Genomic DNA, 15,208 nt, shown 5'->3' with positions numbered 1-15,208 from the left:
CTCTCAACATATTATGTACAAGCAATAACAGAAAGGAGATTGTAACTAAGGAGTGTAACCACACACAAAAAAGTGTTGACGTCCTTTTGGTCTAAGATCTTTAACAGTACTGGAGACCTACAGGACCAATTCTCCTGATATGTCCCACGGAGGACCTTACGTGCTTGCAAATAACATCCTGAAGATTCTGGACCCCAGGGAGATTAGACTGGCCTCGATCAGAGCCAGGGCCTTTTCGGCCGTGGCCCCAGCCTGGTGGAACGCTCTCTCACAAGAGACCAGGGCCCTGCGAAATTTGACATCCTTCCGCAGGGACTGCACGACGGAGCTGTTCCGCCAGGCCTTTGGTCAGGGTTCAGTCTGACTCATTTTCTCTTTGTATAAGAACAAGCACGAAGGAGGTTTCCCAGCCCGCTCACAGGTCCTTATAATATCAGTGGAAACAGTTGGTCCTGGCGAGTATTAATTGTTATGTATTGAAGTTCTGACCCTGGCCACCAGGAGTATCGTGCACATAGTTTTCACTCAAGTCCACGTCAGTTACTTTAGGTGGGAAACCCTGGGTTGTTGTTGCTACAATGTTGACAGCCAGCTGCCTATAAAAGCAGGCCGGCTGAGCTGTTTGCTGTTCAGTTCAGTTCTGTTCTGGCCTGTGAATAAACAAGAGCTGTTTGAAGAATCGCTGTGTCATCTGATATGTTCACCCACAACTTAACATTAATCACTTTCAATTTTAACCTGAGGATTGTCATTTGTCCCGTTTTAACTTTAACTTTAATTTATTTTAATTAATTTTGGGATGCATTTTAATCGACTGATTGCTTGTTTTTATGCATATTGTATTATTTATATGATGCTAGCCACTCTGAGCCCAGCTCCGGCTGAGGAGGGAAGGGTACAAATAAATTATTATTATTATTATTTACTGAGCTGCACATATTTCTGAATTACATTCCAGTCATATGGCAGTTCTCTGGTGAACAGCACAAATGGCTGCTGCAAGCTTATGGTGGCATAAAGGGTACTTACTGGCAAATGAATGTTTATTATGGAATCGCCACTGTTCCTGCATGCAAAGGTGTTTGTTTGTTTGTTTGTTTGTTGCAGCACCACCCACACATTTTGCTAGCCCAAACTTCTCCAACCAGATTTAATCCGGATTTACCATTTCTGTGGGAAATCCAAAAAGGAAAACTGTTGCCAGAGACCAGCATGAAATATCTTAACAAACTGCTTGCAAATTGAGGCCACTATTTTAGTGGCTTATGAAACATTTGACAACACAAACACACTTTTATATCATAAAAGTTGTTAACAAATTTTGGACACACTTTGGGCGGAGATCAGTTCAAAGGTTTCTGTACCTCCAGGGGAACAAGCCACCGGGCGTCGCATTGCAAGTGAGCAGAAATGTGAAAGCAACTTTTTATCTATCTATCTATTTTAAATTTTATTTATTTGGTTTTCCAGATTAAAATTTTACTTTGCTTTTGAGCAACACTGGCTGAAGCTAAGGAGCAACTGCAGAAATAACATTAAGCCTTGTTAACAGAGAAATCTGAGGGCTCCATTGGACAAAAAACAAGGCACCAGCCAGGAATACCAGACCAAAACAGCAGCCAGTAGGCTTGGTCTTTATTGAAGACTATCATGACAGGACTCCCACCTGCCACAAGGTGGAACAAGATGGAAGCCCCAAACAAAAGAGCACCCAAACTCTATTAGCTGCTAATCCCCATATTACATCCCCCCCAAACTACATCATGGTTACATCTTGAAAGGAGAGGTCTGGTGGCAGTAATCTGAGCATCCTGGACCCTGCCCCAGGGTTCTCCTTGCCCTCCACCAAGCACCCATCAAGTGTAACAAAAGAGATATTTACATTTCCCTGTTTCCCAGCCAAGTTAATCACACCCTTTTGTCTTCATCTGGGTTTGTTATTTCTGGAATGGCTACCTGTCTGGCACTCAAGTATCAGGATGCCAGGAATTATCCCTCAGGCAGAGGGGCTGCTGAGTAGCTGAGCTCACATGTCTATATGAATTTCTGAAGTTTTCCTAGTGAGCCAGTACATAGATATATTTATCAGTGAATTCTTACATTTAGTATTGTGCAGCAAAGGTCCTTTGAGTAGATAGGAAGAAACTGTGATGAAGTGTTTTGTGGGGACAAATCACAAGTCACAAAAGTGATTGTGCTGATTTTTGTAGCATGTGCATGATATCTGCTGGAGGGGCACCCCCCCATTCATAAATTCCTACAACAGTCTGCAGAGCAAGGCAGATGACCAAATAAGTGCCTGGTCCTGGGGGTAACGCCATCCTTCAGGCGCAGCCCATCCACCAAGCAAGCTCTAAAGAGGCTGTTGCCAAGGGAACCGTTCGCACCAACGACGGCTAGTCCCATTGAAGGTAGGCGAGGGGGAAGGACCCTTCTCCTCCGTCCCACCCCCTCGAAGAGACCAAGATCTCTAATAGGCCAACCGCTGACAATAAACGCTTGTCCTTTAAAAACCTTATAGCCAATCAGCGTCGCTCATGGTCACTGCGTCACCGCCAACCCTGCTGCACATCCCTCCTCTCTTGTTTTTTCTTTTCTGTTTTTGTTTTTTCCCCTTTTCCGGCCTCGCGACAGGCTGGGCCTCGCCTCTCCATTGGTCGGCTGCTCAGACCCCACCCCCGATGATCGGGCCTGCGGCGCCCGGCCAATCAGCGCGGCCCGGAAGGGTGGCGGCGGCGGCCACAGAGCCAACAACAACAACGGCGGCGGCAGAAGCGGCTGAGGCGGCACCAGGCCCGGGGAGGAAGGCGACGGAGTGAGGCGGAAGCGTCCACGCGGGGGAAAGCAGAGAGCGGAGGGGCTGCGTTGCCGCCATGGGGGCCGTGCTAGGGGTTTGTTCCTTGGCCAGCTGGGTAAGTACCTGAGGGGAGAAGGTCGGGTAGGCCCCGCCGGGAGGCGGCTTCCGGACTGAGGGAAGTAGGCCGCGTCGTTCCCCACCCCCTGTTTCCGACCTCCGGTGGGTGTCAGGGTTGCCGCCGTTTCCCACAGAGGCTGAGGGGGCGGCCTCGACAGACGTTCCCAGGTGCCTTTTGCGGCTCTGGGGTTCAAAGCGAAACCTCCATGTCTAGGAGCACTATATCTCTATAAATACCGCGACAAATAACTCGTTGTCCAGGTTTGGGGCCTCGCAAGAGCCCTTGCCTGATGGCTGCTGGACCTAAACGGACCTTGATGCCACATTCCGATGCCCGTTTTACTCGCGAGTAAGCCCACTCAAGCTCACCGAGGCTTGCTTCTGTGTAGATATGCTTTCGTTTCGCCCAAACCAGGCCGATCCAGTTTCGTTTGTATAATCGTGCCTTTCTTCGCTTCAGATTTATTTATTTGAATTTGTATACCACTCTTGCTTCAAAGGGATGCGGGTGGCGCTGTGGGTTAAACCACAGAGCCTAGGACTTGCCGACCTTTCGGCGGTTCGAATCCCCACGACGGGGTGAGCTCCCGTTGCTTGGTCCCTGCTCCTGCCAACCTAGCAGTTCGAAAGCACGTCAAGGTGCAAGTAGATAAATAGGTACCACTCCGGCGGGAAGGTGAACGGCGTTTCCGTGCGCTGCTCTGGTTCGCCAGAAGCGGCTTAGACATGCTGGCCACATGACCTGGAAGTTGTCTGTGGACAAACGCGGGCTCCCTCGGCCAGTAAAGCAAGATGAGCGCCGCAACCCCAGAGTCGTCCGTGACTGGACCTAATGGTCAGGGGTCCCTTTACCTTTAAGCCCCACTCAAGCTCACTGAGTCTTGCTTCTGTATAGATATGCTTTCGTTTCTCCCTGTTAGGCCGATCCAGTTTCGTTTGTATAATCGTTCCTTTCTTCACTTCAGGTTTATTTATTTATTTGGATTTGTATACCACTCTTCCTCCAAAGATGGTGGTTCGCAACATAAAGATACAAAGTTCAGCACACAAAATACATAATAATAAGAAAAACAAACCAGTAACACTTCCCCCTCCCACCAACACATTTATAAGGCCATGTAGAATGTTGGTCAGCCTAAAGATATTGTGAAGGCGCCAGGCAAGCCTCCCTTCAGAGAGTATTCCATAAAGGGAGGGGGGAGCCGTCCTATTCTTATATTGCCACGCTCCAGAACTCTTGTGGTAAAAAAGGTCTCAGATGATGATCACAGGATCCAGGGCGTTTTGCAATACTGGGCTTCCCCAGTATTACAAAAATGAATGAAAACTAGTAATGGCAGGTTAACATCAAATCGGAAACAGGATGGGGTATTTGGATCTTCACTCTTGTAATATGGCAGTGGTTCTCAAACTTCTTTTTTGTGGGATACTTTAGAATTGCTTTTTTGGCATATGTCTAATATTTCTTATCTATAGCTTTAAAAAGAATAATTCTGGAAGTGGTTGCTGTCCTAAACATCGGATTTTTTTGGGGGGGGGGCTGTGTTTTTTAAAATTATTTTTGCCTACTGTTTGTCTTTATGGCAAGGAAGGAGAGTTCATTTGGACTGTGGTTCTCTTTCCTCTCTTCGCCAAGACCTGTGATTTCATCTCTAGGAATGATGTTAGTTCCTAATCCAGGAAGTGCTGGCTGAGTCACAGCCTTCTCAGCACGTTGACAGCTAACATTTATCCATGAGCTTTTTCCTGTGTAAGCAGGTATTACAAATCCAGTATTAGGTGACTGTCCTTTTTTATCAACTTTCTTGGTCTGGCCCCATTTGGCTGTTTTGGATGGGTTTAGTAGATCAGCCTAAATTTTTATTAATTTTTTTTGGGGGGGGAACTAGGATCTCTACAAGCACAACTGTGGTGTGTTCAAATACAGAAGGTGTGTTCATCTGCAGTAGCACTGAGGCAATTAGAATAAGCAAGCTTAATTCAGATTAAGTGATGGTAAATAGGCAACATCTCTTTAAATAAGGGAGAGCTGTCATAGCCAATTGAACAAGGGATGATTTCATATTTTTTGTCATTAGAGAGGGCATGAAGCTTAACATTGCAGCTGTAACTCCCTCCAAAGTGCATCCAAATATTAAGACTTTTTATTACATAAAAGTAAGCTTTTTTGTGCTGCCAATTTATCAAACGTTTCATAATTCACTGAAATGATGGCATCCATTTGCAAAGCAGTTCCTTGCGCTTGAAAGAACAGAAAGTTGTACGGAGATATTCCTCAGCGTTTCCATGACCTCTCAGAGTAGTGTAGAAATGAGTTACCCTCGCCGCCACCAGTTTGAGTTGCCTATTTTTCTTTTTCCAGTAGTAGTTTGGAGTTAGTCCCTATCAAGAGAGAGTTATGTGCATAAATGCAAGGTATTGTGTTCCTTTGTTTTCAGGCATGAGTAAATGGAGTGTGCAGTGTGTGTGTGTGTGTGTGTGTGTGTGTGCGTGCATGAACCTGAGGCATGAGTCGTGGGCATGTGCAACTAACAATAAACATGCAGTACAATAGTTTTACAGCATCCACTTCATTGACTCTTAAAGTGGCTGCTAGGATATTCCAATGTACCTGTGAGAACTGATAACATGCCTCTAGAAATAAGTTTACCCAAAAGCTGCTGTAAGATGAAGGCACTCATCTGTTCAGGTGGCAACCCATAGTGTATCTGCATGGTTCACTGGTCTGCCTTTGCTTATTTCCAGCCAGCTTTCCACTAGGAGTAGAATTAGCAATAAAATATATGTTAAGCAGCACATTCAAGAATAAAACAAGATGGATAAACTATAATCAACAATTTAAATTGGAACTAGCTGTTGCTTTTTTCCTCTTAAATCAGCCAAAAAGGCTGCCAGACATTGACTGCTCTTTTTATGAAACATGAGGCTTAAAGTGCTTGTTTGTGGATGTACCAGTTTGAGTTTTCTTTATTTTCCTGTGACTGCACAGATATATAACTTGTTATAAAATATTTTAAAATATTTCAATTTTATTTTTGTATGACTCTAAGAGTTTTCTACAAATCATCTAGTTAAGGGGTGCTCCTTGATCCAGTGTGCAGATGGGGTCAGTAGCAAAGGGCACCATTTTTTAGCTCTGGCTGGTTCCCCAACTACAACGCTACCTGACAAAGCTACAGTTTGAAAAGCCATTTTAAATTTAGAGAATGGTTTATCCGTAGAGAAATAGCACAAACCATTCTGAAAATCTGTCAGCCATTAAGGAACATGTTGTGGTTTATGATTATTTTACGTACACAATTTGGACATAGTGCTAAACCATATACTCTTTCTCTTTCTAAAAACTAACTAGACTGGTTTATAAGGTGGTGATAGATTCATGGTGGTGATAGATTGATAGATTTAGTGGGACGCAGGTGGCTCTGTGGTCTAAACCACCAAACCTCTTGGACTTGCGGATCGGAAAGTCGGCAGTTCAAATCCCCATGACAGGGTGAGCTACCTTTGCTCTGTCCCAGCTCCTGCCAACCTAGCAGTTTGAAAGCACTCCAGTGCAAGTATATAAATAGGTACCACTGTGGTGGGAAGGTAAGTGGCATTTCCGTTGCGCCAGAAGCGGTTTCGTCATGCTAGCCACATGACCCGGAAAGCTGTCTGTGGTCAAACACCGGCTCCCTGGGCCTGAAAGTGAGATGAGGGCCACAACCACATAGTTGCCTTTAACTGGGCTTAACTGTCCAGGGGTCCTTTACCTTTTAGATTCATGTGACTCTATACACAGTATGTACTTTGTATGTAGGAGTTAACACTTAAGATAATATTTTCATTTTCATTCTACAGATACCATGTCTATGCAGCGGTGCATCATGTTTGCTGTGTCGCTGTTGTCCCAACAGCAAGAACTCCACGGTGACTCGACTTATTTATGCCTTCTTGCTTCTACTAAGTACTATTGTTGCTTGTATCATGCTGGCACCAGGAATGGAAATGCAGCTGAAAAAGGTACTGAGACTTTTTGCGACGTGTGTTTGTAACACAAGTCACGGTGCACAGATTCACCTACATATCATATGGCATGCAACAGAGACTGAAATAAGAGATGATAGTATTTTCATTAGACTCTTGCTGTAAGAAGGGAAGGGCAAGTGGATTGTTTGACTGGACTCATATTCCAGTGTCCTATCTCAGCTAATATCGGAAGAATGTTCCATGTATAAGCTGAAGATCTTTAGATTTATTTTGCTAAGCTTCAGTTAGCCGCCTTATGCAATCTCTCTTCAAATGCTATTTCACTAGGATTCTCTGGTTTGCTGCAATAGTAGTCTTTCCCTGCTTAGGTGTGTACCTCTTTTGCATGTTGGTGGTTGGGGCCCTGGGGCCTTCAGCTGATCCTACTTTATTCTGTTCAATTAAAGATGAGTTTGTGTTATGTCACTGCATTAAAATCATACGAGTTGGAATGGTCACCTAGTCCAACACCTTGCAATGCAGGAATCCCAACTAAAGCATCCATGACTGATGGACATCCAACCTCTGTTTTAAAACCTTCACTGAAGGAGAGTCCACAACCTCCTGAGGGGTTATGAAACTTGTAGTCTGTCTGCCATAACACAGGGTGATTTAAGTATAGTTTGTAGGCTTTATGAAGCCCCAAAATACTATAAAGTAGGCCACCCATTTGGTAATGCAAAGAGAACATCAGCTTTCATTTTTCATCAGCATTTCAAATCTTGTTGAGCAATGGAAGCATATGCCGAAAGTTCAGTAAAATGGTGTGTTGTTATTATTTTGTAAGGTGCCTTCAAGGTCTGCTTCAGCTGAGAAAAATCTTGGGATTTGTTGCTCTCTTCTTTCAGGTGCCTGGATTTTGTGATAAGGTGGTTCACTGTGAAGAATTGGTTGGATACAGAGCAGTCTACCGAGTCAGTTTTGCCATGGCGGTGTTTTTCTTTCTCTTCTCACTAATCATGATACAAGTGAAATCAAGTAAAGATCCAAGGGCTTCTGTACATAATGGGTAGGTTGGGAATGTGGACTGGTCTCTTCTTTCCTCTGCCCATAGCATTAAACTCATAAGCACAGAAAATGGCCAAGTGAATATGTTCATGTTTTACTGAGTGGGAGCTAGTGCCCCCGTGAGGCAAAATAGAGGTATAACCAGTAGCTTCTACTTTAAAAAAAGATACTCCTAGACTAACAGCAAAGTCCAGTTAAATATATTCTAGCATTTGTGGGGCAGGGTGGGCTTTATGTTCACTGGATACTAGGCATTAAGTGGGCAGCTTTGATGGGGCTTCCCTTTGAGATGTTAACCTAGCACTTCCATTTGGGGCTCATCAGTCCTTGGCTCCTGGGTGCTTCCCCATTCTCCTGAGATGGAGCAGGCAGGCCTTGGTGGAGATCTGGGACCATGTTCTCACCCCTAGGTTAGGGTCTCTAGGAAGGGATCACCAGGGGGTTATTTACCAGGAGCAGGTGAAACGTACAGTGTCTAAAAAGACAATATGTCATGAATATCTTGAAGTAGACATGGGGCTTCCTTTTAGCTAAGTGAGATTAAGATTGCAACCCAAGTAACTATGCAGGCATATACGTGACCACCTATCTTTATATTACTTTGGCACACCCCTTAAAGGTGCTTGACTTTGTTAGCTTAAGAGAAATTATTCTAATCAGTGTTCTGTTTTTTTTAAAAACAGGTTTTGGTTCTTCAAAATAGCTGCCATTGTTGGCATCATGGTTGGAGCATTTTACATTCCAGAAGGACCTTTCACAACAGGCAAGCATTGATGGATGAGGAAATAGAATTTCCCTTAGATGTTGCTATTAAGTGAAGCATTTGGTATTCAATAAAGTGTCTTATTAAGCGTTGATTCAGTTGTGCTCATGCCTCGGGGGGGTGACATATAAATTCCTTAGAGTAGTCGCAACTATGGCGACAGCTCGTATTTTACTGAACTGTTCTTTTTAAAAGAATTGGGTTCATGAAGAGCTGGAGCTTATTAAATGCAAAAGTTTTTAGGAGCATATACGTTTGCCCACTCACTTAGCAGATAAAGGGCTGGATTCACCTAATGAGCTCTGTAAGCTGAAGTTTACACAACAGGACTTTCCTCCTTTTGCCCTGTGTACCCCTGTTACCCAAAAGTGACTCGGAGGGCGGGGGGTCAGGAGAACACCAAGAATAGTGTACAGAGGACAGAAAGCGGGGATGGTTCTATCTGGTAAGCTGAAATGCTTGTGGGGAGGAAACATTCATCATAGCAAGATGCTGAATTCCACCCAAAGGCTCTATAACTTCCTTTAAATATATTTAGCCAGAGGTTGTCAAAAGTTAAGAGGTTGATTATAACATTCTCCTTTTCTTTCTAGCATTGTTTGCTATTGGCACTTGTGGCGCCTTCTGCTTCATTTTAATCCAGCTGGTACTGCTTGTTGATTTTGCGCACTCCTGGAATGAATCCTGGGTTGAACGAATGGAAGAAGGAAACTCAAAATGCTGGTATGCTGGTAAGTGCCGTTTAACTAGTGAGTAGCAAAAATCAGCAAGAGGCAAGAAGTTTAGTATGAAGCTCTGTGTTTATTGGCCAGTGTGTCAGCATTGTTGATAAAAGAAGTTCGGGCCCAGTGAAAGAAATGGGATCCACACAACATCTGCTAAACATTGTTGCTTAAATGCTATCACTGTAGCAAGGTGTGTGTTGGGTGTTGCATAAGAAGTTGTGACATTCGGAATGAAGGATATGTCATTTAAATCTTAACTTTGCCAACGTCTTGCCTGCCTCTGAGCAAACCAGGTAGCTGCTCTTCTTTCATTACGGAGGAAATACGTGAGATGTTGGTGTGATTGTATAGCACTTTTGAATACTAAATGTGTTTATTAGTAAAAAGTTGTGAAGGCAGCCATATAAGCTAAGAAAATGCTTTATAACTAATTTGTGGTATTATGCAAGCCCTACGGAATGTCAGTATTTCCCATGGAGGAGAGGGATAATATTTTCCTATTTGAAAAAGAGTCTTAATCGGTGTTCTGATAATCTTTTGAAAAACTGCATTGTAATTTAACAATTGAACGTTGAAATGTGCTTTTCCTTTAGCTCTGTTGGCATGTACTGGCCTTTTCTACACCCTGTCCTTTATTGCCGTTGTGCTCTTCTATGTCTTCTACACAAAACCTGATGCCTGTACTGAGAACAAGTTTTTCATCAGTTTTAATATGCTTGTCTGCATTGCTGTGTCAATCACATCAGTCCTTCCAAAAGTCCAGGTATGATGAATTCTGCATTGGATTATTCTGAGGGATATAGGTTAGGATGACTTATTTGGGCTTGTATAAATATCCTTAGTTAGATGTGGTTTTTATCTTGCAAACACTCAGGAGGAGTAGGTGAGTGTGTGGAGCAAAACAGACTATAAACCCTTTGGTAAAGCTGTATAACACTTGCTGATATTGCTGGAGGGAATGGTGGTCATGTAATGTACTGTTTTGGTGCCACTGAACTACAACTAGTTGAGGATCAGTATAATGTTTAGCTGATTGCATTGAGACGCAACATGACAGCAGACATTTTATTCGAGGGCTGGGGAACACAACTAGCAAGATTGCATAGTCATTCATAGAAGAGTTGCTTGCAAGAAACAGTTTTGGATATTGAAAGAATAGTTTGGAGGCTGTACTAAAATACATGAAATAATATATGTGGGTAGGGGTGGCATGAGAAAAGTAACTCTTGCCCATGGAAACTGAAATATTTCTCATCAGTTCCCCAAGTAGTTCTTGTGCCTCTACTCATGCTTCATATTCCCCTCTGTACAGAAGCCTTAAGTTGTAGTGAAAGTGAAATCTTTCCAGTCAAGGCTAACCAACATGGAGTTAAACAAAAAAGCGATCTACATGGTTCAGGTACAGTTATATAAAATTTGCTTGTCTCAAACAGGAACACCAGCCTCGTTCTGGCCTTCTCCAGTCTTCTATCATTACTCTCTACACGATGTACCTCACTTGGTCAGCCATGTCCAATGAGCCTGGTAAGCTTTCATAAGTGCCGATAATTGTGCCTTCAAAACAATAATGGTAGTGGAGACAGTTGCGAAGGAATAAAAATATACTGAATCTTTGAGTGTATTAGGAATTGGAACCCTGCAGGCTTCTAAGAGATGCAGTTTGGTTAAGTATGAAGGCAATAAATAATCTCTTGTCCGGCTACTTCACATCTGGAAATCATATATACTTTGCGAGTTCATGATGGGGGAAGAATTAGATCGAATTCCAAGTTTTTTGTAGAGCATTTTCACTATGACAGGCAAAGAGATTCTGGGTTTATTACTAGGCTATAAACTCTCCTGAGAGTGAGCACTATTTTATAAATCTGTGGAATTTATTTTCCAGAACGCATCTGTAACCCAAGTCTTCTGAACATCATCAGCCAGATAGCTGCTCCTACTTCCATCCCAGCAAATGTAACTGCTGTTGTACCTGTTGTTCCTACACCTGGACCACAAAAGCTGCAGTGGTGGGATGCACAGAGCGTTGTTGGACTTACAGTCTTCGTACTTTGTCTCTTGTATTCCAGGTAACATTTGATCTCTGTAGTTTCAAAACTTCAGGCAGATTCTTGAGAATCACATCTTAGGTTTAGGCGTAATGAACAGGTAGCTGCTGTGTTTTGAATCAAGGTAAACATTAACTAGACTTCAACTGTAACGGAATTCCATGAATTTTTATCTCTTCCCAGCATGGCTGGTGGTCAAGAAAGTTGGGAGTTGTAGTCCATCCATTTCTAAAGGGCCATAGTTTTCCCACCTGTTCTAAGGATTTTTAATGTATTTTTTACACTTGTAATTCATTCCTCCTCCCAGAGTTGAAAGCAGCGGTCTCGTTTCCAATCAGCTTACGTAGCCAGGTCTACTTAGCATCTGTGGTAGAATTGCATTACATACTTATAGACTCAGGTGTTCTTGGGCACTTTGAATAAGGCTAAACAATTTACTGGTAGATTTCAACTTTCTTATTCAATCTGAAACATTTAGCACCCTCTTCCTTGAACTGTTTTGCAGTATCCGATCTTCCAACAACAGTCAAGTGAACAAACTGACTCTGTCGACAAGTGACAGCGTCATTTTGGATGATACTACCGGAACTGGTAGCGATGTAGAAGATGGAGAAATTCGCCGGGTCCCGGATAATGAAAAGGATGGTGTCCAGTACAGTTATGCCTTCTTCCACTTCATGCTGTTCCTTGCCTCCCTGTATATCATGATGACTCTTACTAATTGGTACAGGTAAGAATAGCCTAGTGGAGATTTAATCAGATAGTATAATATTTTTGCTGACAAGTACAGTGAGATTATCATAATCTCAAATATTAACTACTATTTTTAAATTTACTTTCTTAAAAAATGGGAACCTAGGAATCTGCCTTATACCAAGTTGAACATTAGTCCATGTTGCTCAGTATTGTGCACACTGACTGGCAGCATCTTGCCAGGCTTTCAGTTTGTCTTTCCCAGCCTTGCCTAGAGATGCAAGGGAAACTCTCTGATCTTCCACAATTACTGAATAATAGTATTCTTTGACTGCTTTAATGCCAAGAGCTTTACATGCATTCTCTGTAATCTTGCGACAGCTTTATAATGAAAGTCAGTTACTTCCATGTGTGTGTGGCTTACCTAAAGTCACCCTGTGAGTAAAGCTAGAAGCTTCCAGCTCATAACGTGTGCTTTAATATGCTGCTTCTAGTTGTGTATCAAAATTGTAGGACTTGCATCTCTATAAAGTAGGATAGGTACTTCGTGTATCTGAGCCCTTTTTATTGTTCATAGTTAAAGATGGTTATCTGACTGTAATGAATTCTTAAGTATCTAATGAAGTATATTAGTAGTCTCGTTTCCCAGCCTTGCTGATTGTTGGAATTAAAAGAATTATCACTGTCTCTAGAATTCCGGAGTGTACAATAGGTATGTGCATAGCCAAATTAAGTTTGAAATCAAGGTAGTGGCATAGTAATAATAATAATAATAATAATAATAATTTATTATTTGTACCCCGCCCATCTGGCTGGGTTTCCCCAGCCACTCTGGGCGGCTTCCATAGAAACAAAAAATACAGTAAAATATCACAGATTAAAAGCTTCCCTGAACAGGGCTGCCTTAAGATGCCTTCTAAATGTCAGGTAGTTATTTATCGCTTTGACATCTGATGGGAGGGCGTTCCACAGGGCGGGCGCCACTACCGAGAAGGCCCTTTGCCTGGTTCCCTGTAGCTTTGCTTCTCGCAATGAGGGAACCGCCAGAAGGCCCTCGGCGCTGGACCTCAGCGTCCGGGCAGAATGATGGGGGTGGAGACGCTCCTTCAGGTATACTGGGCCGAGGCCGTTTAGGGCTTTAAAGGTCAACACCAACACTTTGAATTGTGCTTGGAAACGTACTGGGAGCCAAAGTAGGTCTTTCAAGACTGGTGTTATGTGGTCTCGGCGGCCGCCCCCAGTCGCCAGTCTAGCTGCCGCATTCTGGATTAATTGTAGTTTCCGGGTCACCTTCAAAGGTAGCCCAACGTAGAGCGCATTGCAGTAGTCCAAGCGGGAGATAACTAGAGCATGCACCACTCTGGCGAGACAGTCCGCGGGCAGGTAGGGTCTTAGCCTGCGTACCAGGTGGAGTTGGTAGACAGCTGCCCTGGATACAGAATTGACCTGCGCCTCCATGGACAGCTGTGAGTCCAAAATGACTCCCAGGCTGCGCACCTGGTCCTTCAGGGGCACAGTTACCCTATTCAGGACCAGGGAGTCCTCCACACCAGCCCGCCCCCTGTCCCCCAAAAACAATACTTCTGTCTTGTCAGGATTCAACCTCAATCCATTAGCCGCCATCCATCCTCCAACCGCCTCCAGGCACTCACACAGGACCTTCACCGCCTTCACATAGTACCTGCTTCAGTCTGTATGACATATCTTGTCATACAGCTGAATCTCTTTTTGTTTTTCCTGTTAAGCCACTGTAATATTCCAGCTCTGACTATTAACTCATTAAGCTAGATAGTTCTCTTATGCTTCAAACTGCATGACATCTTGTCAACTGCTAGCCCGCTCGGGCACTGGCAGGAAGAAACAGTTGCTTTCATGGGACTTACTTCTGAGTAGACCTGGTTACAATGCTCCTGTTAGTCACCCTAACCCCTAGTTTCTTGCATGAATAAATTAGGCTTTAAGTTATGGCTTAATTCATTTTTACCATTTATTCATTCCACAGCCCTGATGCCGAATTCAAAACTCTGACAAGCAAGTGGCCAGCTGTCTGGGTGAAGATCTCCTCCAGCTGGGTTTGTCTCCTCCTCTATCTCTGGACCTTAGTGGCACCTCTTGTCCTTCCTAATCGGGACTTCAATTAAACGATAATTTCTCTGAAAGCATAGAAACATGAAGTTCCTCTCTGCTGAAAGCCAAATGGTCTGTATCGCTTCTTGGAGCCAAGGCTCCAGCCATCTCTCCTGCAACATATACAAATGAATAGAAAGCTGCTAACTTGTATAATGCTTGATGCAAAAATCTAAGCTCTGTACATTTTGATATGTTTAAATGAAAGCTAGCTTTACCATTAGTCTACTACAGCTGTGCTGTTTGATACCGTAAAAAAGCCAGTAGTATAAACAACCGAGTTGAAAGAAAAATGGCTTGAGCTTAAAGTAATATATTTTAAAGTTATTCTAATGCGTCAGTATATGGAAGTGAAAGCCATACTGCAGGTGTACATTCCACTTCAAGAAAACATGTTTAATGGCGTTTTAACATACAGAATCTGTTTTTCTCAATGGAGCAGCATGCTATGTAGTATGGGAAGTTCAAATGAGCAATTTTTGGATCACTGTAGAAAACCAATTTTATAGAAAAGTTCTACTGAACTTTAGTATTTGTCAGTTAATTCCAAATGAAGTATCTACTATGCTTTAATTAAATTATATTAAAATAATTTGAAGTGCTTTTTTGTCTAATATTTGCGATGTGAGTAAAAGCCAGTGCATCGTTTTGTCAATCTTGGCATTTGCACTATAAACATGTTTGATTAAAATTACCTGTTCAGTGTCTCTTTATTTTGGGCAGAGGTATGAAAAATCCTGTATATCTTTTCAAACCACAGTTCAGAGAAATCAGTTCATGTCTGGAAATTGGGGTAATGAGCACCACAGAATGGAAGATCAGTTGTTCTCTCTCTGAGCTGCTTTTAAAAAAATTAATCCAATCCCCTCCCCCCCCACTTCACATACCTTGATGGCTTTAGAAGGCAGTCAAATCCCACTGA

General features: G+C 43.1%; 1 protein-coding gene across 2 annotated transcripts; it reads left to right on the top strand.

The window, feature by feature from the left end:
* The first annotated feature begins 2,718 nt into the window (after positions 1 to 2,718).
* SERINC3 (serine incorporator 3) lies at positions 2,719 to 14,977 on the top strand. 2 transcript variants are annotated; one of them, XM_081011384.1, is made up of 11 exons: positions 2,724 to 2,912; positions 5,277 to 5,329; positions 6,755 to 6,916; positions 7,771 to 7,931; positions 8,614 to 8,693; positions 9,287 to 9,424; positions 10,012 to 10,181; positions 10,852 to 10,942; positions 11,304 to 11,487; positions 11,972 to 12,196; positions 14,162 to 14,977. In XM_081011384.1, exons 3-11 carry the CDS (start codon positions 6,881 to 6,883, stop codon positions 14,298 to 14,300), a joined length of 1,224 nt encoding a protein of 407 aa, XP_080867510.1. In that variant the 5' UTR covers positions 2,724 to 2,912; positions 5,277 to 5,329; positions 6,755 to 6,880; the 3' UTR covers positions 14,301 to 14,977. The 2 variants fall into 2 exon arrangements, with proteins under 2 accessions (XP_080867509.1, XP_080867510.1); XM_081011383.1 differs by lacking the exon at positions 5,277 to 5,329 and having other exon boundaries at positions 2,719 to 2,912.
* Positions 14,978 to 15,208: the final 231 nt, after the last annotated feature.

The sequence above is a fragment of the Podarcis pityusensis genome, assembly GCF_964106645.2.
Source record: "Podarcis pityusensis genome assembly, chromosome: 6".
NCBI classification, from domain to species: Eukaryota; Metazoa; Chordata; class Lepidosauria; order Squamata; family Lacertidae; genus Podarcis; species Podarcis pityusensis.
The sequence above is the reverse complement of the archived record's forward strand: the minus strand, read 5'-3'. Positions and strand labels throughout refer to the sequence as shown.